Consider the following 27175-nt stretch of genomic DNA (forward strand, 5'->3'; position numbering starts at 1 on the left):
ACCAAGCTTCTGGTTGGAAATAAACAAGATAGAAACGGTAGAAATTCAAACTCAAAGCTTTAAAGTGTTAGTCCACAAACCAATAGGTGATGTCATGTTGACTATGTCCACTATACAGTTTATGAAGGAATGACCTACTTCTGCTTGAACAGAAGGTTTAAGTGGTTTACTCATTTCCTACAAATGTCTTTTCACACTGGAATAGCCCTCAGATGAACTGTAAAGAGCGCAAACCATCCTACTTATTTGTATATTATTATGTATATAATTATTATTATTATTTGAATAATTTGCACTTTACCATGATGTGTACAGTACAGTATAGTAATCATGATGTGTCAAGCAGAAAGTGGAACAACCTTCCCTGCTTTACATCAAAAATAATTGAGACATGTTCACCCAGTGAACAGATTTGTTTCATCAACAAAAACGTTGGAGTCCATTGTGTGAGACTCATGTTGCAAAGTGTTGTAATGTGCCTGGTAGTACTGTAAATTGTTCTTTATTTTGAAATTAAAATTGTAATCCTGGTAATAATCCTAATTGTACTAAATGTTACAGTTTATTTAACTGTAACAGAATACAGTTTCCATTTTTTTTTTTTAAATCGTACCCTTTGTTTTCTGTTACTCCCAAAGCCTTTCCATCAGATACTGCAGTCCTGTGTTGGTGATGATTGATTGCACGGTCCTGTTTGATTAGAATAAATGATTTATACACTCCTGTTTACATTTCCAATAGGTTGAATGTGCAGAGGTTTCAATCAGAATACCTGAGTCACTCATGCAGCACATAGTCATTATTTTTTCCTACAGCACTTCAGTGTGACTGATAATAATAATCACCGTCATAATTGAACAGCAATGGTTGAGTGTTTAGCCAAAGTAAGCAGTAGACTAATATTTAAATTAACGGTTTGTTTTCCTACATTAAACCTCAGTTTGTTCTTAAGCCTAAACAGTCACTGCATGTCAGATCTTTTGGACCCAAACACCTTCTCATTTCTAAATATTTAGATATTTTTACAGGTTATTTGTGATGATGATCACATGAGTGGCTGAAGTGGCTTTAATGCTTCATTTTTGGGGGGGGGAAGGAAGCCACACCGCATGTGGAACCATGACAAAAAGGGGGATATACATTTGAAAATGATTCTGTATTAATTTCTTAAACAATGAACACTGTTGACACACATGCCAATACATTGTAAAACACAGAGAATTAATGAGCAGTTATGTAAAGGTCTCACCCCTCTGCAGTAAACACACATTCATAATACCTAAAGAATAAGCTACTCATTTAATGAAGAATGATCTTATTATAACAGTATTAACAGCCTTTTGCAAAGTACAATGTGATAAAGGGTTGAATCAAGTATTAGCAGAGTATAATGTGTAGTCATGAACAAATATAAAATGTTCTATTCAAAAGGCATAATTCATTTACATCATTTTTTTTTAGATATATTATCAGAAGACCCCAATCTTCCAATGGCCCCATGCAGCAGAGGGTTATCTCTGTAACGAGTTACACACATCTAGATAATAAATCAAGGAAGCTTAGCATATTGATAGTGCAGCTCTTCCTCACTCAGTGCTAATCAAAACTATTTGAGCTCCAGGAACCGACAGTGTGTTTGTTATAAAGAGCAGGTGGGAGAGATTATTGTTCACCTAATAGCTTGCTCATTTTCTGGCTCATCTTCCCATGATTGCTGTATTGACACTTTGCAGAGCAGAGTTTGATTATGGGAGCTGTGTTGCCCTTTCTGTGCGATATTAACCTCAAATGGCTCTTTGAGTTGCAATGTATTAACAACAGTAATGGATTTGGTGTTACCATTGAGAAATCATGCAAATTATATTGATTCAAGTATATACCATTTTAGGTTATACATACTCCAATACATTGCAGCTCAGTTTGACAGCTGCTTAAGATACATTATTTTACAGATTAAGATTAAATGTTCATTGGATGCCCTTGAAGCCTAAGGATTAACCACGAAAGGTCGCTGGTTCAAGTCCAGCTGGAGATGTTTGTTGCAAGTGGTTCAACTGTCCGATCCCCAAAAAAGGCAAAGAAATCGGTAAATGTATCGGTTTATAACTACTAATACTAAATAATTTAAATTAAGGATATTCAAATACTCTGTACTGTTTGAATGACAAAGCATAATAACTATAAACTAAGGAATTATTACGCAAATAAGACGTTTATTTCAAGTACTGTAGAACTTTTATATATTGGTCTTACACATTATACTAGTGTAGCGCATACAGGCTATAGACTCTAGAGGATATGAATATTTTTACATCTTCTTATGGGTCTCAGGTAAACAATTTGTGACCCGTTTGGACATGCCTTTGAATAATAGGGTAATACTTTAAACCTTAAGAATCACTGCCATGTAGTCTCAGCTCATTGCAGAAACACATAGCTGGATATTCATAGTGGCAACACAGAGGCTTGGCTTTCAATGCATTGTTATTCATTCCACAGTCACTGTAATCACTTCAAATAAACACAATTATTCTCACAGCCTGTGCCCTGAAACCCTGGCCTCAAATGTCAAATACAAGTGTCGTCAACACACACATAGACACACATGAAACAGATACACACACACACACGCTGCTTGTGTCTACACTGTGTGCTCCTTGCTGGCTCCTTGTCTACTCGAATAAGTGTGGCGTGGAAGCACAACACTGACAAATCCTGACAGTTATACACTTGATTTCAGCCGGCTGCATCCTAATACACGTGCAGGGAGATGGCCTCGAGCAGAGCGGATACACACAGCATGCTATCATCGAGCTGCGGACATGCTAAACATCAGCTATGCATATCTCTATTCAACCTACATGTTCTCTGTATGTGGGTATAATTCACATGCCATGTTATTTATGGAAATCACTGATTTGGTAAAGGGAGGCAGAAACAGAGAAGAAAAAGGATTTACAAAGCCTCTTTTCTCTCAACCTAATTCACCCAGAAAAACACGTTTTCTGCATTTGAACAAAACTGCAGCCCCTTGCATACATACATAGAGGTTTTTAAATGACTACACTTCCTAAATACACATAAGACAAGTTAATAAACTAATATTAACATATTTGTATCATGGCAAACATCAAAAAATTCAAAATTCTCCAAAAGTACTCTTTATCCACCAAGATAAATCCTATGTTTGGCTAACGGCTCTGAATAACAACCCTAACACACTGCGTACTAAAGTACCAAAAATAAACGTTTTTTTCGTTTTATTTGAGTCAAAAATCCAGGTAAAGCTCGCTGGGTAATCTCCGATACGTCCCTGACCTGGGCATGACACAGCCACTGGGAATACTGCGTCTGCTCTGACACTATACGCCCTGAGGGTTTTGGTGCCATAGCTGGCAACCACTGAGTCAAAACAAAGACAATTCAACATCACTCCCGTTATTCTGTCTCACCCTCTCCAGCTCCTGCTCTTCCTGCAGGCCTTCAGACTGTGCTGAATGGCCGATGACAGATCAAGTGAATTCTTAGAAATGTCTGCTTTCTGCTGAGCAGCCCCTGCTATATGAAATGGGGCCAAGCAGCACAAAACCCCGGCTGATAAATGTCCCATTTCACAGCTCACACAGTGTGTTTAAGCATGCGTGTGCATGTATGCATATGTGCCTGCAGACATACAGCATTTATGGTTGTTATGTATCTACTGTATGTTACAGGAGAAGGAAGGATTTAACCTTCAGAAAAGCATTAAGCCGAGTCGGTCTGCAGTGGAGCTCTGTTTGAGAAATGTTTTGATTTTCCATTAGTGATAGGAAAGCTTTGTTCCAGGAAGAAGAAAGACTTAATTTCCCCCTTTCAGTGGGAAGATTGTTATAAAAGCTGCAGGAAATGATACGGTTCACTTCTATAACCAACATCATTTTTCTGGTTTTATTTGGGATGTGTTTGAACTTTCATAATGTGAAAATCAAAGAGTAGAAAACCAAGTTTGGTCACACCACTGTGAAACTTGAATTTTCAGCCCGAGATATACACATTGGTACAGGGTGCATATAGATATAGACAGGGGTGCACATAACTGGTACGCAGGTACGCATGCGCGGCAAAAATCTGAAATGCGTACCGGCACTTGTGTCACAAAGCGCATTTGCGTACCGATGTAAATGTGAAGCTTTTCCAGAAGGCGGTTAGTTCACCGGACGACAGAGTCGGTCTCCGTGTGCACAGACAGGGCTGCTGTTAACGTCGGTCTGTACAGCAGCCCTGCGCTAAAACAGCTGATCACAACGTTCACACGCTCCGCGGTCACGAAGCTCTGTACTCTACTACCCCCCCCCCCCCGTTGACAATCGCGAAGCGCTGTACTCCGCTGTACTCCGCTGTACTCCGCTGTACTCCGCTGTACTCCACTGACGCCACCCCCCCCCCCCCGTTGACAATCGTCAGAAGTGCACATATTGCATGCAATGATGATACAGTCTTGTTCATGTTATCTGTGGTATCAACTGCGCTCAAGAAATGTGTTCCCTGATATTATCAGTTAGACAAAATCTGCTTCCAGGAAAGATAAACCCTACAACCGTAAAGCAGCATCAAGACAGAGGGGGAGCATTGCCCTCAGGAAAGTGTTTTTAATTCTGCAGGCGTGACATTCAGCTTGGCCCCACGATGGATCTTGCAGGAAAATGCATAAATTAAGGGAAAATGTTTGTTTGTTTTTCAACTTTTGTAGATGTGTATAAGATTATAATGATGCAAAAACAAAGCCTAGATGTTTATGTTGCTCCTGATGAGGGTTAGAGGTCTTCAGAAGATCATTATTAACTCAATCTCAAATAGACCCATGGAAAAGTGAAATGCTTAAATAAGCTTTTAAGTTATTGAAAAAGAAGAAATTGAATTAAAAAAACATTCTCCTCTACCTACCAGTTGCCTTGCATGGCAGCTCCTCCACTGTGGGTTTGTGATTCAATAGGTGAATGAGAGGCACATTTTAAAGCCTATGATCCGGTAAGGTTGAAAACGCAGTATATAACAGTATATTAATGCCAATATCAAGTGAGTTTATACCCTAACCTGATGAATGCACGTCACAAACACATCCTAGACAATATGAAACGACTCCACTGAGGTCCAGATGCAGGAAGTGGAAACTGCTTTCGGCCATTCTCTTTTCAAAAGGCCCCGAGTGAGAAGCACCCTATTAAAGTCTCTTTTCATTTGGGCAATCATTTCATGCGGCTAAATAAAGGGAGTGCTAGTTCAGCTGTGGGGAGGGAATGTGTGTTATTAGGGTTGTTCATCGCAGCACAGACTGAATCACCTTAATTGATCTGGCACATTCTCTTATACTTTACTCTACCACGAAATAAGCAAAAGGGTGAATGCTGTGATACAAAGAAAACTTGGCATCTGTGTGTATGAATGTTCTTTTGTTTTTGTTTACAAGGTTTAACAGAAAATCTGCTTGGCTGCCATTTTCTGCCTGAAAATGTTTTTTGAATCCAGTAATGAGTCATGTTGTTTTTACAAAACGATGTATCAGCTGGCACATTAAGAGAAGCATTACGGTTCGTATCGGTTCATTCATAACAGAAATAAACCAAATACTAAGTGTATACATGTTTGAGTGAATACACATTTTTTACAATCTATGCTTTAGATCTGCAGAAATGTTAGAAATAATCCAAAATGGAATATACTGTGACAAAGTATCTATATTTGTATCAACTTCTATTATATTAGATATTTTCTAGAATCAAAAGCATAACAATGAAATGATGAGCAGAAGTCACAGGCAACAACATACAGTAGGCGGTCTTTGTCTTTGAAGCATCATTTACAGGTTAGTTAGCTGTCTGTGCTCTATTTGGATTTTCCCAAATATAAACAATTTCAGGGCTAATTTTAGCCAGTCACGTGTTTGTCTGTGATATTTTTGATTTGAAATCAACCCAAACTAAGGGTTGAAACACTGTAGGGTTCATTAGAACAGTACAAACATGTGTGAAATCACTGAGCGCCCCGCGTGGTGTTACAACAGGAACCTTCACCCCGAGGGACTGACACAAATCTGCCGTGAGTCTCTATTTATCTTTCAAATTATCGGATGAGATCGCTCCATCACTGTGGCCTGCAGCTGGTCGACTGTTTAAACTGTCAGTGATGATGCTGCTAATTAGAAGTCATGCAATGATGCGCAATACAAATTGAATGAGGTCACATACAGTTTCTCACATTGTAGTGGCCTTTAAAGATGGTCCCAACAAGGTCTACAGCTATCCCAATCACACATAAGCTGTAACCCAATTCCATAAATATAGGCGGGTTTTGAGTATGTCTCGTACAAGGGTGGAGTGAGAAAATAAAGTTTATGTAAAACAGTCCTGACAGTATGCAGACAAAACATTTGAATTGTAATATACTGAGATCAAATCAAAGCTGCCTAATGGCAGTACATCGTCATTGACTTGTGAATTGTGGAGAGAAAAACTGAGTTTTCTTCACCTGAAATGGAGTAAGATTCCAAAAAAGGTATTTTTCCGCACTAAAAAGTACAAAACTAGGCCATCGGCTCAGTTTTCCATAAAAGTTACAGCAGCTAAAATCAAAGAAAGACCTGATCAAAAATGTTAAGTTTGGCCAAAAATGGCTTCTGCTCCGGATCAGTCTCACACTTTAAAGTATGAATGATGATCTGCAAAAGCTATTATCTGACACAGAAAAAGTCAATAACATTCTGATGATATCAAAATGAGGTTGAAGTGAGGCAGAAATTAAACAATGGATAAAGTAATAATTTTATTTCATGCACTGTGTTAGATTGGAACAGCTAAATATGTGTAGTAAGCCAACAGAGAGAGACAGCCTCATAAATCAACATTAAAAAGTGCCATCTGATTGGCCAGTTGTTCATTAGAGGCTCTTTTCCTGAGAGCTGATTGATCAGGCGGGTCAGCGTGGCAGAGTGACACAGGTGGTGTGACTGAAGGTGATTAATGGCCCCTCTTCAAAACAGGTGTGCTCAAAATGCTTAAAAATGGCGAGGGGCTCTTCTGGAATACCAAATATGTACCAAATACATAACAGCTCCTCATTGTCTGCAGATGTAAACATTACCAAGACTGTGACAGAGAGAGTATATTACATATAAACAATATATAAAACACCACGCACCAGTGTGCTGAAAAACATGTTGGTTGCCAAAAACACCAATCAGCACAACTTCTGCTGGAAAGCACATTTTTTGCAGAACTTGCATAGTAAGTGTCTATGAGAGTGAAGATTTTTGGACAGCTTTTGGTGGCTCCAAATGTTACATTTCTGCTTTTTTCCCTATGTATCAGAAAGAAAACCACAGATGTGTAAGCTCTGCAATACTTGATCCACTTTGACATTTGTACTGAATTACACTGTACTGCACATTTGAGCAATACCTTTTTTTCAGCAATAATATCATTATAATGCTAATAGTTAAACATTATGTATATACTGTAAAGATATTTTTAGGCCACCAGTGTCGTTATTGAAACTGTCACAGGCCAGAATCGAATCCAGATGCTTTGCAAAGGGACTGAGCCCCAGCATGAGTTATACAAATACATGTTCTAACATATTTATTGATCATATATATGGTAGTACAATTTGTACATTTTTTGTTTGACTTTTCCATGTTAATATATATTTTTTTATTTTATTTCTTTACAAAATCAAGTTTCTCCCCGTTGTAAAATCAAGTCTATCTGGTTCTGAGAAGAGACATTGTTAGTACCTGCACTGTCACATTCACTTACACTGTTACTGAAGCTGAGATTCGGGACATTTTCTTTGTAACAAACTCCAGCATCGACAAAGCTTTAGACTTGGAGACAAAGCAGTATTTTGTTTCTATTACTTATAAAGTCTCCCTCCATGGAGTGACAATTGATTAAAACCCTGCAGAAGACAAAATAACAAAAGCCCTGCAGCAAATAGCAATTTGAAGAAGTTCATAATGTCCTGCTTTTGTTCAGACTGTAAGAGCTGTTGATTAAACTTCGGTCATTTTGAGGCAGTTTATGAGTCTTTCAGCCAATGTTGAATGTTCCTGTCTTGCAATAAGTGGTCTGTTGTCCTTTTTCAGCTGCTTTTTTTTTATTAACAAAATAACACAAGTTTGAAGATCCAACAATAGTCGTTTTTTTAGGCATTTACGTTTGAACTTTTCATCATTGGAAAAAATACCGCAGGGGTAATTTATAAACTGTCTCTGTCCCATTCAGATGCTCCTGTTCTCCATTATTGCACTTAATGTCTCTCTGGCATGGCTTACTGGGACAATTTAAATGTAATGGAGCCATCATTAACTTTATTAGTTACACCTGTGCATTTCCTGTTATCATAGTTCCTTCATTTGGGACTATACCTGGCCTTTTTCTGCCACTGTAAGTTGTCTTAATTGACCTTGAAAAGTCTTAAAACAAATCTCATTTTATATTCTTCTTAATAAATTCCCTTTGAGGTACAGAATACAACGGCATTGTAAACTACACCCTCAAAGTTAACCATTGAGTTAAATATTATAGTTGTTATTAGTCTATTTGTTTAGCTTTTAACTGTGTCAGGCCATCTTGATCCTTAGCACAAAGTGGAAATACAATGACAGACAGAAATCTTATTGATATGTTCTTTTGATAACGTGTGCTTGCTCACTTTTTTACTAAATAATTTTAATTTTCTTCAGTTAATCAGTAGGTCATTCTTCTTGGCAAAGGAAATAGGTTCTCAGTAGGAGTCATATTTATTTTCAGCCTTTGTACACAATTTTCCAAAAAGCATCCACATTAAACTCAGGAATCAAATTAAAAGAGAAAACAAAAATAGTTTGACTGCCAAGGTTTAAAGGGAGATGGGATTATTTTATCTGACCTTATTTGTTATAATTTCTAATAGGCCACCTGTTCAATAACCACCTGTAAAGGTTAACTAAAAATGTTACTACAAAATAATAATCACATCTAAATTGTGTTTCCCAGTTTTCTTAAGGTCATTCATTATCACAAGATTGACTAGATCACAACATTTGAAAGCAGGTGGTAAAAATTCATTGTGCGTTAGTTTCTCATAATTAAGATGGACTGATAATTCTTGTTAGAAAAATATCACTCGTCACCGACTTGGTCTTCAATATCAGGATACATCCTTGCAAGAATGGAAGTAGTCATCACTTACAGAGCTGCATGGGACAAAAATAGTTCCCCGAACAGTGTCCTTGACATGCCTCAAATACAAGAGAGGGTGTTACAGTCACAAGATGCAGAATACCGGTTCAAAGCAGTATACTATGCTTAGTTCAGATTAGCTAAGGCCCACGTAAGCAATAAACATGACAGTCATATGCAGGGGTTAAATTGGGATTTGATATGTGGGGGGGCTCTGTGTGGAGGGGAGGGGGGGGGGGGGGGGTCGAGGATCTCATTATTAGACCTTGAGGGCTATACTGTATATGAGGCCCTAAAGGAACTGCTCCATTATCTGTATCAAATGCACACATTGATGCCACCAAATGACACAATACAAATAGAAAGTACTACAAATAAATTGGAATTAATTTATATCTTAAATTATTAATGTACACACAAAAATGTATACACATATCTAACCTTCAAATTGCTATTTTAAATCAAAATTGCTCTGCACACTTGCTAAAGAATATTTGTGTGGAAATCTCAGTTCATTTGTAGGGCTGCGAGATTATGGCCAAAAGTATGCTGTACATTTCAACGATTGAATCATCACCAAATTTGGTGTTATTATGACCGATCATCACTCAGCTTTACGCGCGCGCACACACACACACACACACACACACACACACACACACACACACACACACACACACACACACACACACACACACACACACACACACACACACACACACACACACACACACACACACACACACACACACACACACACACACACACACACACACACACACACACACACACACACACACACACACACACACACACACACACACACACACACACACACACACACACACACACACACACACACACACACACACACACACACACACACACAGAATGGTTTAGGAAATAGGCTCCGTGTTACAGGACGGGTCGGGGGTTTGGCGGCACCGCTGCAGACTCTCTGCACGGAGGAGCAGCGGAGTCCGGGCGGGGGGGGCTGCGGGCTGCAGCTCCTTATCGGAGCAGAGACACGTTCACTAAGCCGAAAAACTATATCCGGTCATAGAGATCTGCTATTTTAAAATAAAGTCAACACATATCGACCCTAAATATAGTCTATATTAAGAACAAGAAAAGTTTTAACATATCGTTTTTGGAATACAAATGTGCGAGGGTGATTAAGTCAGAGCATCGTCCTATGTGCCGGGGCTTAGCCCCGGACAGCCCCGGCCCAATTGAACCCCTGGTCATATGTCTATATCCATAGAGGCTGAATCAGCATGTTAATCGTTGTCACATAGCTATCAAATGCCTAAAGCAGTGTGTCCTGACGCTCTTCTGGGTAATCATACATCCTGTCACGTACACAGCTACGTAGGGCATTTGTTATCATGTGCTACTCTGATATTGGAAGAGCACATTCAGTATTTTCCCAACAATTCTTGAAGCTCTTTTCTGTAGCATGTAAATTGGATGGATGAAGTGTTTTTTTTTTTACATGTTTCCCCATACCTCCACACATCAGTAAATCGGAGCGTCCCTACCTGTGGTGACGGCCTTGGCCAGTCGGCGCAGCCTCCTCTGGTGCGTCTTCCCTCGGTAGTGGATCTGGGCCTGGGCGCTGGAGTTCAGCTGTATGTTGCACACCTGGCACATCGTGGCACTGCTGCTGCCCTGACGACGCTCTCTCTTGGCCCTGTGCACTGACGCCAGCTTCCTCTCTTCCTCCTCATCCTCCTCCTCCTCATGTCCCTCCTGACTCCTGGGAGGAGGGCTACTCTCCAGCGGGTCAGGGCTTTTCGGACGCTTCATATCTGGAGAAATAAAAATAAAAAAAGGGTATTAATCAGACGTGTTGACATGTGAAATAGAAAAAACACAGCCCTGTTGTGAGGCATTTCAGCAGAATGTTTGTAGTTAAAGTCTCCACAGGGGGGCAACAGAGCAGCGCGGCTCCTTTCAGAGCAGAGGAAAATTGCTCTTTTTCTTCAGTGTGATTCAAACTGCAATTTGATGAGCACCACCATTACAGTGCTTTTTATTTCATTCTACGAAACAGATTTTAAAGGCAGAAATAAACATGCTTATCACTTTATCTACATCCTTTTACCAGAGCGTTCACTGTCAGCATGCACAAATATAATATATGCAATCCCATTAAAGAGCTCAAATTAAGGCCACAGTATATGACATTTTTTATATAGTACAACCCGACCCTTAGACATGCGTTTAGCTGAAAGGAATTGGCTATCTCTGGCACAGCACTACATCAGAGACGTGTACATTCTGCAGATAAGTATCTTGTTCCAGCTTCTTTCAATTTAACAGATAATAAAAGCCGATTCCCGGGGAACAAAAAGCTACATGTTTCTTTGTGTGAGCACACAGCCTTAATACCTGTAATGGCTGAGCGATTGCGGCACACTGACAGCATAAATCAATCTGCAGTAATAACACGAGCGCTGCTGTGAATGTGGAAATGTCACCCCAAGTCTAACTCAATTCATTGTTTTGGTGCTGCTGTTCATATGATAATGGCATCAATTAAGTCCTCATGGTGCTGGACATTTTTTCCTTCCCGCCTCGTGAACGCAACCCCCGCCAAACAGCAAGCAGCACTTGTAAAAAAAAAAAAAAAAAATCTTTGCCGTTCTAGAAATTCAATTTGACTGGTGAGAGATGAAAGTGGAAGGGAAATGTGTTCACTGGGATTCATCAGCCTCCGACCAGCAGCAGGGACTTCAAAGCTGTAGCCCATCATCACCGTGATTATATGAATGATGTCTTAGTACGGGCTGCCGGTGGAGAGGAACATGAGTTACTGCTGGTGAGGATGGAGATGGTTTGAGGAGCATTTTAACACAACAAGGTGTATGAAAATAAACAAGCCTGCCTCAGAGAGATTATGTTAAACTATTGTAATTGGAGCAGCGAATATGTTTTGAAATACATGTAAAGCTGACTGGATTATGTATAATTCCTAGTAACATAATTGCAAAATTCTGTATTTTGACTGACAGTCCAGATTTTCAACCGGCCTTTGCCCAGAGCCCAAGTTGATGTCTTCAATTGCAATTCAGTTCACAGATTAATAATCGATTAATGTCGATCTTTTAACAATCGATGAATCATTAAAGTGAGTTTTTGTGCAAAAAATGCCTTGTTCAGCCTCCAAAGTATGGAGATTTCTTAATTTACTTAATAAATCTTTACCACATTTAAAACCTAGTCCATCCAAATACTTAAAACAAAAAGGAACAATTTCAGTGAATCTACTGACTGATTGAGAAACTAATATTTATTTTTCTTGGCTGGTACTTTTTGATTTGATTGCTGAACATGTACCAATGAATACATGTCAACAACTAATTCATTGTATTCCCCAAAACAAGCCCCAGGCAGGAATATGCTGCTGTTCACTGTCTGATTTTAAAGAAAATGTCTCAGTTCTATCAGACTAGGCTGGAGCTCAGACTGTTGCTGTATTGCCCAAAGCATTTTGTGAGTAAATGGTCTGCTTCACAGACAGTATTGATGTGAAGACCGCAGACAGGGTCAGTCTGAGGGAGGTGCGAGTTGTCTAACATACTTTAAGGTGGTTTGCATTGACAAGGTCTCTCCATGCAGGGATAACATGGATGGTAAAACTACAGTTTGTCAGTTTAGTCCTCTTTTAATATGCAAATTGTCATGTTGTTGAAAACTCATGGAATAAGGACAATTTCATATTCAGACAATGAGTTAGAGAAACTGTGAGACGTGATTCAGCCTGTCAAGAGATGTTCAGGAAATATAACAGATTAATTTGCCGATAAATAAAGCGTTAATCATCTGTTTATCTGTGAGGTTTATTATATGGTTAAATATTATATGGTTTTAAATAAATAAATCAAAAATAAATATATCAATTCACTAAATAGTTTTATTTATTTATTATTAAACCAGGACACAGCAAATTGGAAAAAGAGAACTGCATTGTAACACGTAATCTCATTCAGGTGTAAACCCTTGTAATGCATAATCACATTGGACAAACCTTAATCAGGATTAACTTGAATTCATATTTTAAAGATAACATGTATTGTAATTTCCCTATTGTCACCAATTCAGTGATTTCAGTCAGTATCAGCCTGAATTCAATCAATTGTGACAAGTATAATATTGTTTTACCATGCAGCACTGTGAAGCTGCTCCTGTTGCTAAGGTCTGATCATGCACCTTGACGTAGTCTTGGTGTAAACTCTCCATCACACCGGAGCCCCCCGCCCTGCTCCACTCATCATCTTTATGTGGTCAGCTGGAGTTGGCACCCGACAGCCTCATTACAAAACTACTTCTCACAGGGTGCCGCTCGGGCAGCAGCTGCTGGTCTCTGCTGGCTCTCTGCTCCACAGCCCGGCCCTCCTGATGGAGCGGGCCTCCGCCTGCAGCTGGGACCACCCGGCCCTCTGCTACAGAGATGAAGGCCTACGTTTCTGGAGCATTGAAGCATTTTATTTATTCTTTTTGTTAAGATTTCCTTTTTGCCAGTGTTGCCGATTGTAAAAATATTTAGTGTAACATAACATCCGATCCTAAGAAAAGCCCTGTTTAGGTGTGATGAACGCGACTGGAATGAGATTGTCAAACAGGAATTGATGATTTTTTTCTGTTTATAACAAACTCAGGAAGGCAATAATCTGGACAGAAACCCAGAAATACACCGTTGACTTGCGCTCTCATTACGACTGAAGAGAGAACAAGTTACTGAGTATGTGCCTTGTGTTTTGTTCTGTCAAGCATTAACAAGAGCAACACATGTGTATGTGTTATTTCATTGTGATCTGCAAGCAAGTTATCACAAAAAGGTTTAAGGTTATTAACACACACAGGTTAAAGCTTCTCACAACATTTAACACTAGCAATATTAGCACAGGGAATTATGCTGAATTGTATGTGTGTCCAAAACAATTATATAACATATACCTATGTTGCAAGGAGAGACTAAATAAAATGAACACTAAATAGTGAAAAACATTGGTCCCATATTGCTACATTTAAATGGGAAAAAAGAGGTTGTTAGATCATGCAATGTTATTGTATAAACAGTATATTATTATACTAATTCCCATTACTAACTAAATGTGTTTGATGGCCAAGATTTCTATTATGAAGCCCCACAAAATAAAAACGTTTTCACTGTATCTGTTCCTGTGCCCTCAGTTGATTGATGTGATATGTCACAAGTTTAAATAATATCAATGAAGCATTTTAAAATTGGAATAAATGACAATCTCAGGCCTAAATGTGATCATTTAAAAGTAAAAATAGTTGTTTGGCATTCAATCCAAGTTATGTTTGTTTATGTTTCACTTTAAGAAGAAAAACCTAATATATTATGAGCAGATGGGACTCTATTATCTTTTAAAGGACAACATAAAATGGAGAAATTAAGAATTCCCGAGCACAAGTGGACTGCTAGAAATAAATTAAACCTCAAAGCAGACTGAATGAGAATAAGAAAAAACAAATTAATGCATGATAAACTATTGAACTATGCTCATTAAAAAGGAGAGCATCTAATTGAGCGTGATATTGAGCAAATTATCATGGGAACTGAACAACTTAAAAAACTCCTACCAGCAGAAGATACACACAAATGTAATTAACAGGGAACTTGTCACTCAAAAACTGAATTCGTTTTGCAGTTCCCTAATATCACATTCAAATCATAATTGCTTCCAGAATTTCCTTTTTTTTGTCATACAGGAGAGTTTGGTGTTATCCAGGCAGGAGACATGAGCTCAGTCTACGTATCATGTGGTTTCAGATAACTCCAAAGGAGCTGCCAGCAGTAGGATCTCTAGTTATCATGCAACTAGTTTGTTTTTTGAGAAGTTTCCTCATACAGAAAGCTCCGAGTTCAACATCAGAAACACAGAACCTTTATCTGTAAACGCAGTATCTGTTGTGCTGGCCTCTTAGTAGCGAAGTATCTGACCTCAGCAGCTCTTTAAATACCAGCACTCATCACCAGCCTGTCTGGCTGCTGGTCCACCATCAGGACACACAAGCCAAGAATATAAAGCAAAGGTCGTAAATGCTGCTCTATGTACTCTCTCTTTCTCTGACCTGATTCCCCTTATAAAGTTGAAACCATTAGCATAAGACAACTTCTTACTGAAAGAACTGTGTCTAAAATCACTAAATATTGTAATACTGTTCAAGAAATTACACCCAATTCTTCAAATGTTCATGAGCAAAAACACTACCAGGTTTCCATCAAAGTGTATCAGAGATTTGTGATTTCAATGAGAAAATAGGCAAGATTATAGGCGTGTTTTGAGTGCTTTCATCCACTACCATTATTACGTTATTAGTATTATGTTCATTAAAGTAAGCAGAAGTTGGCGCCATGTTTTCAGGAGAAAAATAGTCAGACTTGATAGGAATATGACATTATTCTTTTCCCAATGCACTCTGTCACATTTTGCTTTAATCGAGACACCAATTCTTTAAAACTCATAAAAAGGGTGTTCTGAATTTTGGCGTTTTATGCTCATACTTAAAATGCTCTGAAACAGAGGCAGATGGGATTTTGCAATATAACAAAAAACATTATCCATAGTATATATTTTTGAGACAGAAATAGACAGAGATATCTTTCTTAAAGCTATAGCATCTGAAACTATCGGTTTATTGATTTCGCACAACTCTTAAAAGGAGAAAATGTCCCAAATATCCAGTGGTATTACACCCAGCCTTTGCATCTTGTTAAAGGATTCCAACTAATGACCAGGCAAACAACACAGCAGATACAATTAAGTTCACCTGCTTGAAGTCTCTTTGTGTGACACTCTACCAACTTTCCCCGCGGCCAACTGCGTGCTCCACATCTTTGCTTTATGATCTGAGACAGCTGCATGGATATGACCTGTCAACTCATAAATTACTCTATCAAGGGCCTCACCATAGACTGTATATGTACTCATGAGTGGCTAGAGGTTAATGGACTCCGCATGGGTCCTGCATACATGAGGGATCAATCACTTTGCTCTCTGACAATGATATACTTTTTCAACTCATTTTTGAATAGATATGACAAACACTATATCTAATGCACAGTTTTAGAGTCCTGTGAAGAAAGAGTGAGGTCACGTATTTGGTAGTGCACATTAGGGCATTACATGGGAAGAGAAAGGGACCTTATCTCAAGGTTGCTTCTCAGCCGCTAAGGGGTTGTCACTTATCATAGCCTCAGGTAGAAGGTGGGCAGAGCTATCATTTGCATTACACAAAGAACCAGATTCCATATGTCAATAAAAATGATGAAAAGGTGTTAGCAACATTAGCTATTAGCTCAACACACCAATGAGTTTAAGTAAAGCCCAGGCCCCAAGGAAGTGCCCCGATTGGGCCCAAAGATATGTTTTTCCCTTGACTAGCATTGGGAAAGATGTGTGTAAATCAGCATATCATCATAAAAGTTGTAAAATGCACTTTAAGCTGAATCCCTATAAGTGTGCATGCTCTGATGGTCCAATGGGGGAAGATCAGTGAAAGATCCACGGAAGATCTGGGTATTTCTGTTCCCACGAGTCAGGCCATGTTGGCTTCATGTGCCACTGAGCAATTATTATCTATTTTTTTGTATTCTTTATTTGGAGTCACATTATATTAAAAGTACAGTTTTGCAAATCACATCTCTTTAGTGACCCAGAAATGGCAACTTAAGTACAAAACTAAATTAGTCAAATAAAAACGAAAAAGCAATTTCCTAAACGGGGCCCTCCCTCCAAAGCTTCTTTTGTACGCCCACTGAACCGCCTCGCTACCGTGGCTCTAAACTAAAACTACTAGTATATATGTAAACCATTAAACAATACAAAGTCTTTGTGAGAACTGTCATTGAAAGAAACAAGAAGTAGCATACACTCTTAAGGCTGGCAATCTGGGATGGTGAATAAAGGAACAGTCCAACCAGCAGACAGGCAGCTTTAAAACTGGCAGCCTGATCAACCTGTTTCCTTCAAGCTGCGCTCCCCATCTGTGTGATGTGCTGCCTGCTTTGATGTGCCCTGGTTTCACACCGGGGGCAACTTGTTTATCACTGAGCTTTGACAAATAAGGGGGAAAAAGCTGTAGCATGGATAAGAGTACAAAAAAAAGTGATTTGGAATGAAACATTATTGGATATATCAGGTTCTCCACTGACTTACAATTGTTGCTCAAAGAGAGCGGAAGAGCTGCTCATTTTGACTTGGGTTAAATTGTGTTAAAAGATCTGGTTCCATTGCATTAATGATATGATAAAAGCACTTGTCATCATGCGGATCATTGTCCTATATCTTCTCAAGGGGACTTAGTACAGAGTGGTAATTCTCTATATATAGCTGAACTTGATTCCCTGCAACTGTATCTATTACACCATATTGGCTAGGTTCCGAGTAATGTTTATTTTGCACACTGCCTGTTTGTCTCCATACAATGAAAGCCTTTGAAATCCAAAATAATCACATATACATTACAAGATGGCCTAAGAATATATTTCAGGGAACTAAGTCCTCTGTTTAGACTGACCTTAAAGCACAAAGAGAGAACAAATTCAACACCCTCCAGGATTTTAATCCACCTGAGCCTGTGAACTTTTGAAGTTCATTCTGGTGTGGGATCTAGGAAACTTCCTGGAACGAGCATGTCTAATCCAGATGTGTTAAGAAAGGGACCTTTATCGTTGATACGCAATGCAGCTGTGAATGGGAAGTGTCGACACAAGCATATGCTCTTTTTAAAAAAGTGGCATTGTTCCAGAGGCTTGGCCCAAGATGACTTGTCACGTCTCAACACCTGTCGCCCCCGTTCCATGAAAACAGCAGCAGACGACAGCAGAGAAAGTTTCTGGCTTGACATGGAAAACTGGACCCTGGAGAAATATGACTAATATTCTTGGCATTTCTATTAATCGCTGCATCAGATCTATATATGAAAGTGATGAGTGTGTCCAGATGTAATACATTCAGATGAAGATTATTTACCAAGGCAAGACACCACATAAAAAACGCCAACACCGACATGTCTCTTCACTCCTGACAGTCGAAATGCATACTGAACAAGCGAGCAGCAGGTGGACTACAATTACAGTTGTGTTGCTAGGCAACCCTGCACACATCTGCCGAAAACATGAATTGGAGGCTTTTTTCACTCAAATTGCAGCTCAATTATGGTGTAATTTGCACAGAGAAGGCAAAGAACCGGACAAAAGAGCCGCATTTTACTGATTGGTGGCTGGAGAAAGGCAGCGATAAATGGATGCGAGTGTACTCTGTAAGATGTCAGTGTGATGAGATGTATTGATCTCTGAGATGAAACAAGGATGAATTCAATTAGAGAATAATACTGTTTCAGTTGTGGAACGTTTCAAATATCCACACCGTTTTTAAGCCAGTTTTCTTCTTAAATGTTACATCTGTGACATTGAAAACATCAAAAAGCAATTACCTGCTAAAGGTAATCAAGTAATAGATGTTAAATAGTCATTAAATAGTTGATTCTGTTCAAATCACAGATTCTTATTTTAAACTATCTGTCCCTATCCCGACTAGGTGCAGTAAGAGAGAGAATGCAACAGAAAAGGCAAGCAGTCAGAAGAGGCAACAAAAAAATCTAAAAAGGGGGCAGGCGGGAAAAAAACTAACACGAAAAAGGGAGGGTTTAAGAGTCTGGGATAGACAAATAACACTTCTGGAAGGGGACATGCTGTTACATTGTAAAGATTATGAAGTGTATTTTTCACTATTTTCTGTAATTTTACAGACAAAGACATTCATTGTTCAACGTAATATTTTCAATAAATGGCAAATAATAAAGCCATAAAATCAAACAATCTCTACTTGCAGCCCAAAATACAAACACTAAGGGAAGTATTGTATCTGGCTGTTGCTTGGTGTGGCAATGGGGAGTTGGTGAAGTTATACATTGGTAAATAAATTGATTTAATTGCCACCTTGTAAACCCTTTTACAGAACATGTTGTTAGTGGTAAAGTAAAAGATTGTCCGAAGATGTTTCTCTGTGGTGCATTTAGTTTGAGGATGACAAAGAGCTTTTTATTATGAAAGGAGTCCAAGGAGAAGCATGACTCACTGTGAGGGTTCAATAAAGTATAAACACACACACATGAGATACACACAGACACGCACAGGTGCATTCAACACATTAACATTCAAAAACATAGTCAACGCCCCTCTGCAACACACTGGCTCATTATACACACTGCATGTATCATATAGAGACAACTGTGTTGGCATTCATACCCTCACAGCATGAGTGCTATTTTGTGTGTGAGATCTCTATGACAAGGTCATCTAGAAAATGTTCCACTCATACGTATAATGCAGTGATTCACACTGTTAGGTAAGTGAGTGGGAGCTGTTAAGTGGGAGCATATTTTTAGTCTCTACATTTCCATTGGACTCAACGGAGAACATGGGACATCTACACTGTGTACTGTATGGATTGGGACACATGAAGGCAGTGACATACACTTTAAAAGACCATGTCGATTATTCTGTAAGCTCTGAAATAATGACTATAGAGGACTGCAGTCTACTTCTGACTAAGTCGATCAGAAAAATGCACTTTAACTGTTTATATGATGCAAAATGGTGATTAAAAAGGTAGAGTTTGTCAATTCTTCTGGTCTGGTGTCGGCTTGAGCTTCAATAATCAGGGTACATGTATTTATTATCCTTGCAAGAATGGAAGTAGTCATCACATACAGAGCTGCATGGGATAAATAGTTCCCAAAACAGTGTCCTTCACATGCTTTATATACAAGACAGGGTATTATTCAGTCACAAGATACATGAATACCGGTTCAAAGCAGTATTCAATGTTTAGTTCAGATTCGCTAAGGCCCACGTAAGCAATAAATATGAGAGTCATATGGCTATCTCCATAGAAACTGAATCATCATGTAAATCGTTGTCACATAGCTATCATATGCCTAAAACAGTGTGTCCTGACGCTCTTCTGGGTAATCATACATCCTGTCACGTACACAGCTACGTAGGGCCTTTGTTATCATGTGCTACTCTGATATTGGAAGAGTACATTCAGTATTTTCCCAACAGTTTGTTTTACACAATCTGGCCGAATTGTCATTATGAAGTTCTGGCAAGGTAAACGGAGCCATACTGTATATCAGCAATGTTTGCTGACAGCCTCACATACTTTTATTACATTATTAGGTCAATGAGCCATATAGCAACGTGATGAAATTAATATTGTGGTTATAAAAAGACTAAATTACCCACTAGTGTCTGACCGACCATTCAAAGTTTACTGCCGAGCCGAGGTGCCGGCAACATAAAGGAGATCAAATTTCAGTAGAGGTGATAAGAGGGAAAGATGCTCACCGTTTATTTTTAAGAACTTCTTTTCCTTATGTTTTTTGAAGTGACGAGAAGAGAAATGGCAGCGTTACTCTCAAAGAAAAAGAGGAAAAATATGTAGCTTCTAGTTATTTCAAGTTCAATCTTTAAGAAAAGTTATTAAATAAACAAAAAATAAATTAAAAAAAGGCAATTTAATAAAAGAGGTAATTATTTTCGACTGAAAGATAATCAGCAATGTTTTTCAACAATGTCCTGACTTAAACTTCATGGCAACCCAAGATGCTCAAGAGCCCCAGAAGCATGCTAAATTCATGTGTAAATGAACAACCAAGCGTGCACACACACACACACACACACACACACACAAGCACACAGCGAGATACACACAGTCCTCTGGGGTATCTATGGTCAGGGGCCCAACAAATGTCTGTGGTGGTTTGGCATCCATCTTGTAGACACCTCACAGCAATCAAAAGATAACACACACACACAATCCACACACACCCAAACCACTGTGTAGCAGGAGATTAGGCCCACTGTTAAACAAAGAGGGAGGACAGGTTTCCGACATGCCAGCTCTTTAATTAGACCACTGGTATCTGAGGAGCCCCACACACAATAAACACACAGTTTCTCACAGAAGAGCTAGAGAATCCGCCTCAAGAACAATAAGCAAATAAACAAGCACTAATGCTCAAATTTGGACACACACACACACACACACACACACACACACACACACACACACACACACACACACACACACACACACACACACACACACACACACACACACACACACACACACACACACACACACACACACACACACACACACACACACACACACACACACACACACACACACACACACACACACACACACACACACACACACACACACACACACACACACACACACACACACACACACACACACACACATCAACTACTTTCTCGAGCCTCTCTTTCTTCAACGCTGTAATTCCCTCCAGCAGAAATTGTCTGAAATGTTTTGGTGTGCAGGCTGATCGATTCTGATGTCTCGGTGTAGTGGAAGCTGAAGACAAGTCGTTAACAGGACGAAAAGATAATGCACTCATATCTTTCCACTTTATACAGAGAACCTTACTGTAAGTCCAATGCATCAGTTGTTCCAAGAAAATCAACTGCACCCAATAGAGAAATAGACAAAGACATGTTTTCTCTTCCCTCCCAAAGGTTTTAAAGATTGTCCTACAGGTGTAAAGGCATTATTGGTTAATCAGGAAGTCCATCTATGTTTTCTCAAGATACAACCATTCTCTGTACTTGCTTATAACAACAACAAAAAAAGTGGATTCCTGCATCAAGGAAATATCACATCTTTAAGACATTTTGAGTTGCTGATTCACCCTAGCCACATGATAAAGCCACAGTGCCACTCAGACATCAGAATACATCTGGCTAATAGTAACACACTATTACACACCAACTATACATACACAGACACACCACATGGTCAGTCTGGTATGGTGAATTTATTTCTATCCGCTTGATCCCGACAAGCTGCCTTATATTATGATTGAGAATGATGAGGCTGGCAGCTGCCGTCATGTTTATGTGCAGGATTATGTGATGATTTTCCGTGGCCGCCAGTGACCAAAAACAAAGAGTAAAATGTACCAGCAGAACTGTTTAAAGTAGCAAGTACTAAGGAAAATGTATCCAAATGTTGCCTCAAAGTCAAGACCCTGTTCTCTGGAATGGACTCATAAAGATAGCCCAGAAGAAGAACAGAGACAACCTCAGACCTGTGTTTCTGTAATACTAAAGGCTTTATGTTATAGGTGTGGTCATTGTAGAGTGAGTGAGTGAGTGTTTGCCAAGACTTACTGAATATGTTAAACAATAAATATCCTTTTATTGCATGTTCTGACCCATACAAATAACCTCTTGCTGTAGAAACACTGAAGTAAGCTAATCTGATATAACAATAGGATGTTATAATCACCATACCAATAAATACTATAACACTTTTTTAATTCCCCAAATATCGCAGCTGTTTTCTTAAATGTTATTGCTTCGGTGAAGGGAACTAGAAGGAATCTAATAACTGTATGGGCCGGTATTTAGCACACTGTTCATAACCGTAGAAACCCAGTGGTCGAGTCTATTGAGAATAAATCCCTGTCCTTGCACTTCATCTTCCCGCAGCACAAACCTTGACACATTCACTTAAAAAGGTAGTTCTGTGCTCCACATAAACACTGCTGAGGTAGGCAACAGTCAGGAAGGACCAAATCTAATCTCCTTCCCCCAGGTGGACTCTCTTCAGCTGACGTGTCTTCCTGCACATGGCAAAGTAGAATGACTGTCATATGGAGACAGAAATAAAATAACCCACACAGAATATTTGCACTGGACAATTTGAGTTTTACCAGAGAACTCCTACTTCATTATGGTGTGTAACGTTTGAAGCACCACACTGTGTTAATGCTTGTTTATTAGCTTGTTTCATATAAAACATCCTACATTGTACACTTTGTATTTCACTCATCATAAGCATACCAAAGTGGGACAGCATGCTGATACAGCATTCCAACTATATGTTCTTCTACGGACAAAATTATTATTATTCCGCCGGAACTTTGCACCTCTTCTCCTCCTGCATTCAACATCGCAGAAACTCCGTTCAAACATCAAAACGTTCAGCTCGGTTGGGAATCGATGGCTATTACTTTTATCATTCATAACTTTCATAATTCCAGAGATACATCCCATTTTTAACCATTGAAGTCAATGGAGAAAATCTTCAGACTTGAACAATCTTCATGTGACTTCAACTGCTACAGTAACTGTTCATTCATACTTTCACTCAGAAACCTCATTCCAAGTTTAAAATGTTAAACATCTTTCTGACATTATTCGTGTAACACAACTTTTAAATCTGATTCTTACTTTTAGAGATATTAAACATTGTTCAGACCTTGGTAAAGAGGCTTTCTTCAGATTTTAACATTAACTAGAGTGCGTGATGTCACAGCTAGAGGGTAGGAAATCTTGAAATTTGCCTTCATATTTTTTTTAAAAAACTGCCATAATTCCCAAACGCTACATTCCTGAGACATAATTTTTCATGACAAACGTAGGAAAACATCTCGTAGCTTGAAAAATGACAAATAATTAAGCTAAAATAATTAAACAAAATGCCTCTTGAGGGCATGAAGTGACAAAAACGTTCAACATGTCTCCATTGAAACCCATTATAATTTCAGGCTGATATTTCCTCACAGCAGCAGCCGCACACCTTTAGTTAAACTGCCAAAAAGGCCACATTATTAACCCGAAAGTACACAAAAATTGCACTTCAGATACTCAACTTCCTTCACGTTTTCAAATTTCACAGATATCTGTTATGGTTCTTCCACAAAATGTTCACATGTAAGAGTTTTATCTCTAGTCTACCCATGTGCAGCCGCGAAATTTCCCCCAAACCAAGGACGCGGCCTCGGTGGAATTTCAAGTATGCTGGAGATTGGAAAACACGATGTCCCTTCTCATAACTTCAGTGAAAATGCTTCAAACGGCCCAAAACTTCACAGGTTTGGTAACGATGCAGCCATCAACGCATCTAAGCGTATTATGGGGTGTCATCAAATGCCGTTGCCATGGCGACAGATCATTCACCATCAAGTTAGTTCAAAAGTTTGCAGTTCAAATATTCTGCTGCTTTTCCAAGCTTTTTTCTTTTCTTTTCTTCACTCATCACACATTCAAGCCCCCAGTGTTCATGTATCATTTCAATCTAAATTCTTCACTTTCTTCTTACACATTACATTTCAGCATAGCAGTTTAGTGTCAGCTTTTCAGCATAAAGCATTCCCACTAGCAATTTCTTCAGGAATTGCATTCTCTAGTTATACAGTAGATGTTGTTATAGATTTATTAGTAGTTGTTTGACCGCTTTCTAAGATGCCATTAGTTTCCATTCATTTCTTTAACTGAAAATCCACTTGCTCAAATACTTCAAAATGAATTTAATGCCCGTTTGTGTTTTGTCAAAGCTAAAGTATTTCATCATTATGCAGTAACGACGTTTTACTGGAAGTGAAGTTTTCTTTGCAAGTAAAACAAAAACAGATGTTCACTGTATTTTCATACAATGTATAAATAAATTAAATTATAACTGATTGGAAACCAACAGTCTTTTTAGGAACACAATACATTAAAATATATCTATGCATTTACTCTCTCAGAAAACGTGCAAAAAGAGAATTTTGTATCTTTCCTTTGAAGCAGATATTTCAAAGACACTCCAATACCACATGGGCCTGACAGGGTAAGATAACAGGATGAGTCTCTGCCATGTTCTTTACCCAGTGACAGCACATTAAGGACAAAAGACTGGACACCTCGTTGTGGATAAAACTCTTGGTTAGCATCCAGCTCTATGATAAAAAAGGAGCAGAGGACATGGGATCAAGCCAAGGACGATGAATGGTGCAGCAGGACGGGAGAGGATGTTGGGAAAACCAAAATGGGATTTAGGTGCTCGAATAAAGTGAGATAGTTTAATATATGAGCAAAGATATACAGCCTGAGAGACAAAATAGACACATATGTTAAATTGGGGGGCGGGGTCGGGGGGGCGGGGAATCAGACTAGGGCAAATAGGAGAACTGGGACGTTGTGTGAGGACATATTTTAGTTTTTCTATCTGGAGGGAGGAAATGTGCTCCTACCAAGGGCAACAGCAATCGTGGGCATCTGTCATAGGCCATCTGGGAAACCCTCCGGCTGCAGGGGGACCAGAGCTAATGTGACCTGTGCATGAATGACAGCAGAGTATGGGACACTGCTTATAGTCACATGCAAACAGAGGAAATGAGGAAAGTGACTTGTTTGTCAAAACTTGCATACAATCTGAAGGGTAATTGATGCAAAAAATATGGCACAGCATTCAATACAAAACGTTCTGTTTGTTACACCTGGTGATGAATCAAACAATCCATTAGCTGTTTTGTACAAAATGGGATATAATACATTGTGGTTAGGTTGTTGACCAATATGATTTTGGGAAATAAGCTTATTCGCTTTTTTGTCACTTGTCTGTCTGGTATTTATGAAGCTACAAGTAGCCAGTGAAGCTTGGCATAGCATAAAGACTGGAAACAGGGTAAAAGAGTTATGTTGTTTCAACCTGTTAAGAATCAACTTTGAATGAGTCAAGCAAACCTAGATTTTTCCATTTAAATTCCTCGAAGCTATTGTTGAAATGTAAATGAACTTTTGTATACAGTAAGGATTTGGAGACAAGAAGGGGAGAAAGTGTTGACATGAGATAAAGCTAGCCTGAATTGTACTGGAGACGTTCAGGCTACATCGAGCGCTTTCTTAACACAACCCCAAAATCGACGCCCAAATTGAATAGTCAGTGGAAAAATAACAAAGCACGGTCTTATTGTATTGTACTGCATGTGTACACAGTCAGGGCACAAATAAAAATAATAATTGTGTATATCTAAACATCCCTAACAAGAAAAGCGTAAGACTTTTAATAAAATAAGAATAACACATCAAATCAATGCTTTAAATTGAATAGATATTGCTAGTTTCAAAGATCGTTCAGGCAGGTTCAGGGACATTACATGTGGCGAGGGAGATGATCATAATGACATGGATTAGTTGAGACAACTGGGCTGTTTCTTTTCTGACAGGGAGACGTGGGTTGTGGAAGTCAGCTCTTATCCTCCTCTTTCTCCTTCCACACTCAAAACAAGACTTGACCTACATTCTCTTTTATGCATTTAACAAAAGGGGTTTATTGCAAGAATTAGCATGGAATATGTTTCCCGTGCTATCTGATTATGATTCAGATGTATTTCCTCTCATAAAATGCATTATAAACATACAAGAATACTAAATGTTTAGAGGACTCATCAGATGCTTCATTATCTATTGAAGATGGTTTTTAAAGGCTGTAAGGAAAGGGCTTCTTTTTTAGGTCTATGAGTGTTTTATTTGTGTTTCTCTTGTTGTAGTCAGAGCTACAAGCACACTATTCCCCTCGTGCTATCAGCTGTGTTTTAGAAAAGCTCTACATCACAATGACTTTCACAGGTATCTTCTGGAACAATGTCAAAACAGTTCATCCATTAAGACAACAATTAAATAGTCAAAAGTAACTGACAAGTTTATAAACAGATCATTTTCCGTTAATTTCAATATCTAGCTTTTAACTAGTTTGCTGAATGTTTATTTCAAATGTTTAGGCAGTGGGGTGGTCGAGTTTATTATTACAGTTCAAATTCTGAATATAGCTTTGGCAATGAAAACAACCCATGGAGCGATTTAAGAAATGTTGGCTGAGGTCTATTCAATACACGGAAACACAGGCGTGAACACGTGTTTACACATCGAGAGCAGCCGGGGCAGAGCAGGGTCAAGCCACTTCCTGCCTGTTTTCCCTTTGGGCTTCGTGCTCCTGACAGCTCTGGGATCAGTCTCTGCGTGACGCCGATAACACTGCAGCAGGGACTCGTGACATCTCAATCACAGAGACACGCACCATATCTCAATTTGTCTCTCCTCCGCCCTCTAAAAACGATTCTCAGCTTTAGCTTGT

The 27175-nt window shown here is 39.0% G+C and overlaps 1 protein-coding gene across 1 annotated transcript in view; it reads right to left on the reverse strand.

Moving 5' to 3' along the window:
* LOC117473862 (zinc finger protein 385C-like) overlaps positions 1–27175 on the reverse strand; it is a 63704-nt gene that overhangs the window by 27296 nt on the left and 9233 nt on the right. The window contains exon 2 of the mRNA XM_034119795.1: positions 10739–11008. Within this exon, the coding sequence (XP_033975686.1) occupies positions 10739–11008 (270 nt within the window). The remainder of the gene's footprint in view (positions 1–10738; positions 11009–27175) is intronic.

This window comes from Trematomus bernacchii, unplaced genomic scaffold, assembly GCF_902827165.1.
Source record: "Trematomus bernacchii unplaced genomic scaffold, fTreBer1.1, whole genome shotgun sequence".
In the NCBI taxonomy this organism is placed as follows: Eukaryota; Metazoa; Chordata; class Actinopteri; order Perciformes; family Nototheniidae; genus Trematomus; species Trematomus bernacchii.